At 60.6% G+C, this 3,626-nt stretch overlaps 1 protein-coding gene across 2 annotated transcripts in view; it reads right to left on the bottom strand.

Annotated features, from left to right (window-relative positions):
• The window catches only part of ELL2 (elongation factor for RNA polymerase II 2), a 71,173-nt gene extending 67,621 nt beyond the window's left edge, over window positions 1-3,552 (bottom strand). The window contains exon 1 of one of the 2 annotated variants that reach the window (XM_020889537.2): window positions 3,263-3,550. In XM_020889537.2, the coding sequence (XP_020745196.1) occupies window positions 3,263-3,418 (156 nt within the window). In that variant the 5' untranslated portion in view covers window positions 3,419-3,550. Of the gene's footprint in view, window positions 1-3,262 lie in introns of both variants that reach the window. The other variant, XM_070465847.1, reaches the window with a different exon arrangement.
• Window positions 3,553-3,626: the final 74 nt, after the last annotated feature.

Raw genomic sequence — 3,626 nt, forward strand, 5'->3', positions numbered from 1 at the left:
AGAGGTTAAAGCTATCCTGCCCCTCCTCCCCAGGAGAGAACAGAATTCCAAATGCAGCTACAATTTAAAGTAAGGAGCCCTACTTTGATAAGGGTGGAAAGTGTAACAGACCAAGTATGTATCATTCTCCTGGAGGATAAAAGCTGGGCCATCTGCCCACTGCTGGCAACTTGACTGTGAAGGGGGAGCCCGGTCTGCCTGAGTCCGGAGGAGGCGCCCTGTGGGAGGCTTGGCTAAACACACCATTTCTCAGCTGTCACAAGTTCCCAGTCTTAGCCCGATTCCTGCTTTTCCAAGTCCCTCAAGGTGTTTCCGTGGCCAGAGTGACAGTGAGGCCTGGGGGAAAGGAGGCTGGGACCAACCGTAACCATCAGATCAGCTTATTTCTTCCTCCTCTCCCTGCATATTACCACTTTTACTACCAGCCTTCCAGAAGAAAAGGCACCCAAGGACTACACTCAGAAAGGTAGAAGGGCTTGAAGTCTCCGGTTCCCTTCTCTGCCTCTGTACAGACTGACCAGACCTCTTAATTTGCATACACAGAGATGGAAACAGACAGTAATGATATTCATAGGCAACAGAAGTAGTCAGGAGTAAGGAAAGCCATCGACTTTGGTACCTTTGCCTATAAAGTGGACATAAATAATCAAGAACTAAGCAGTGGGCTGGAAGAATTTTTGATCTGCTATTTCTTAAGACAATGGCATATAAATGTGGGGGCTTTCGGACTCAAAGCATTCTAAACTTTAATCCCAAGCACCAAGCGCTAAGGTGTAGGAGGCAGAAACCAGGGGAGGAAAACAAATAGCACTCTCTTCTTGAGTGCCAGCAGCCATGCAGATCAGGGCGCACTGGGGGCTCCTGTGGCCTCAGCCTCCCCGGGGAGCACTCCTTCCCCGTGTGGCCTCCTCACCCACCCCTTCTTCCCTCTGACCCAGTGGCTGTCAGTCTTGCTGTAATCAGCTGTAGTTTGCCAGTTGTCCTCCAAGATGGCTGGCTGAACCACTGCCCCCAGAGATGCCTCTCCCCACCCCTGTGTGTCAGTCCTTATCTGCTCCCCGGGTCTGTTTCTGACTGCAGGTTGGCCTCCTCCAGCTGACTCCTTCCTCTCCGGTTTCTGAGCGTTTTTTCCTCTTTACATACCCTGACCTACCTTCTTCCCTCTTGTCATTCCTTCCACGCCCTCCCCTAGAACAGAGACAGACTTATCTCTCCATCTTGCAGGGCTGAGTTTCTCTCCACTGTCTGCCTTCCCGCACTATCTGGCTTCCCGCACTCAGGGCCTCGCACTCCACGCTGGCGCTGCTCTCTCCCCTGCTGCACCTGTCTGGGAGTTGCTACTGACACAAGCAGTTTTTCTTTATTTCCTCGCCTTCCTACTGCTGAGTATACACTGACTTCCCAGTTATACCTGAGACCTTTCCCCCCCTTGAGATTTCAGAGGTGTGTGCAAGGCTTCTCCTTGTGCACACCCTCCTCCCTCCACTCCCGGGTCTGAGGGTTTTTCACCTGTAGTCTCTGGTGGGTAACACATATGCTCTGGAATGTACATTCATGCGCCCACTCAATCTGAGTGCCATCTGCGGGCATGTCCCTGAGTCTCTCCTGCTGTTTACACGTACACTGTTAGGGGAGTTCGGGCACTTCTCAAGCTGTGCACAGCCGCGTGCCTCCCCCTGCGTGCAGCCTTAGGAATAGGGGCGCCTCTGAAGGTTAAGTCTCCCTTGGCCCAGGTTCACACCTCTCCTGCCGTTTTGCGTACGGCTCTGGGCCTTCCTTCGAAGCATTTAAAGTGCCTGGCACTAGTGGGAGCTCAACAGATGTTAATTCCTTTCTCCACTTTTATCTGAACAACTGTGTGTGTCGGGGTGTCCTCCCGGCCTCTGCGCCTGCTTTATGAGATCAGTTAATCGGTGCGTGTTTCCTCGGCATGGGCTCGGCTCTTCGTCGGGATGCCCTGCGGTTTCTCTCCTCCACGGATGTCTCTCTTCTCGGAGAGACTGTTAACCGGTCTCTCAGATGATCTATGCCTTCCTTTTCGCGATGCGTCCACTCTGCCTCCCTCACCCACACACGGTACTGCATGGCCATAAACGGCGTCCCCAGGCACTCCGCTTGCTGCGTCCCTTGGCAGTGCCTTCCACCCTCTCTCTCACTTTTTTTTTTTTTAAACCTGCAAACGCGTTCCTTGGTTTGTCCTCCAATCGCCGAGTCTGTGAGCCTTCGCTGTGCTCGAGTTGTGTGTGTGTCTGTGTCCACGGGTCTCTCTCCGGAAGGCGGAGCGGGGTGCGACACCCGAGTCTGCCCAGAATGCAGTGTAACCACCTCCCCAAGCCCCGCACCCCGATCCCGGTCTCTCTCTAGGTCAGTGAGTCCGCCCCATTAGCGAGCGACGCGTCTTTGGGGGATGAGGAGCCACCGAGAATCCTTCTCTCTCGGGGACCGAGGTCCTTGCTCCCGGGTGAGCGCTGGCTGTGTGTGTGTGTGTGTGTGTGTGACTCCCCGGTTCTCTGGGAACGCGAAGCGCCCCTGTGCCCGAGTCCCTCGAAGTGTAAGGTGTGCCCCCCTCCGCCCGCGGACGCGGAGCGCCCGTGTCAGCCTCTGCGAGTACACGATGGGCACCCACCCCACCCACCCCTCCACGCCCCGTACGCGGCCGCCCGTGTGCCCCCAAGTCCCTGCGGGTAAGTGTGTGTCCCACCTTCACTCGCGGAGCGCCTGGATCCCGGTCTCTCCGCGGCTCTACGGTTAGGACTCCCCCCCCTCACCCCACCAAAAGCGGAAGGCTAGTGCCAGCCGGTCCTCTCCGTTCGGTATCTGGACGCTGCCCTCCCCCCATCCACCCCCAAACGTCGTGGGGGCAGAGGAGCCATTTCACTCGTCTCTTCCCTGGTTGCCTCTCTCCCTCAGCGGGACCGAAAAGGCTAGAAAAGCCCCGCGGGCGCCGTCGGAAAGTCCCCGCGGCTCAGGGGCTGCGGCGGCCTCGGCCCCGCCGCCAGGGGCCGCCCGCCCGCCCGCCCGCTCGCTCGCCTCCCCCGGCCACACGCCCCGGCGCCCGGCCGGCCCCGGACGGCGGCGGCCGTCAGCCACCCTCGCCCGGCCCTCCCCGGCCCCACCGCGGCGCGCGCGGACGGCAGCCGAGGCGAGTCACCGCTCCGCCGGCCCCGAGCCAGGTGCCGCCGGGTCGGACAGGGGGCGGCGCGGCCGGGGACGCCCTCTCCCCTCTGTCCGAGCCAGGGCCGGCTCAGCCGCCCGGCCTCACCTTGTGACTCTGGTAGGTCTCGAGCGCGCGGATCGCCGTCTCGGTGAGCTTCACATGCAGTACGGTGATGTGGTCCTGTCCCAGCCGCCCGCACGACAGCCCGTAACGCTGCTCCTCCCGCAGGCCCGCCGCCGCCGCCGCCCCCCCCGCCGCCATCTTAAACTCCCCGGGGTGCCGCCGCCGACGCCGCTCGGGCTTCAGCCTCCACTGCGGCCGCGGCTGCTCGGGCGTCTGCAGCCGCCGCCACAGCTACGGCCATCCCGCTGCTGACGTACTGTCATATACTGCGCGCAGGCCAGACCTCCGGCGGCCACCGCCGCCGCCCGCCCCGCCCTCCGGCCTCGCGCCCCGCCCCGGGCTCGTC

This window comes from Odocoileus virginianus, chromosome 3, assembly GCF_023699985.2.
Source record: "Odocoileus virginianus isolate 20LAN1187 ecotype Illinois chromosome 3, Ovbor_1.2, whole genome shotgun sequence".
Taxonomy (NCBI): domain Eukaryota; kingdom Metazoa; phylum Chordata; class Mammalia; order Artiodactyla; family Cervidae; genus Odocoileus; species Odocoileus virginianus.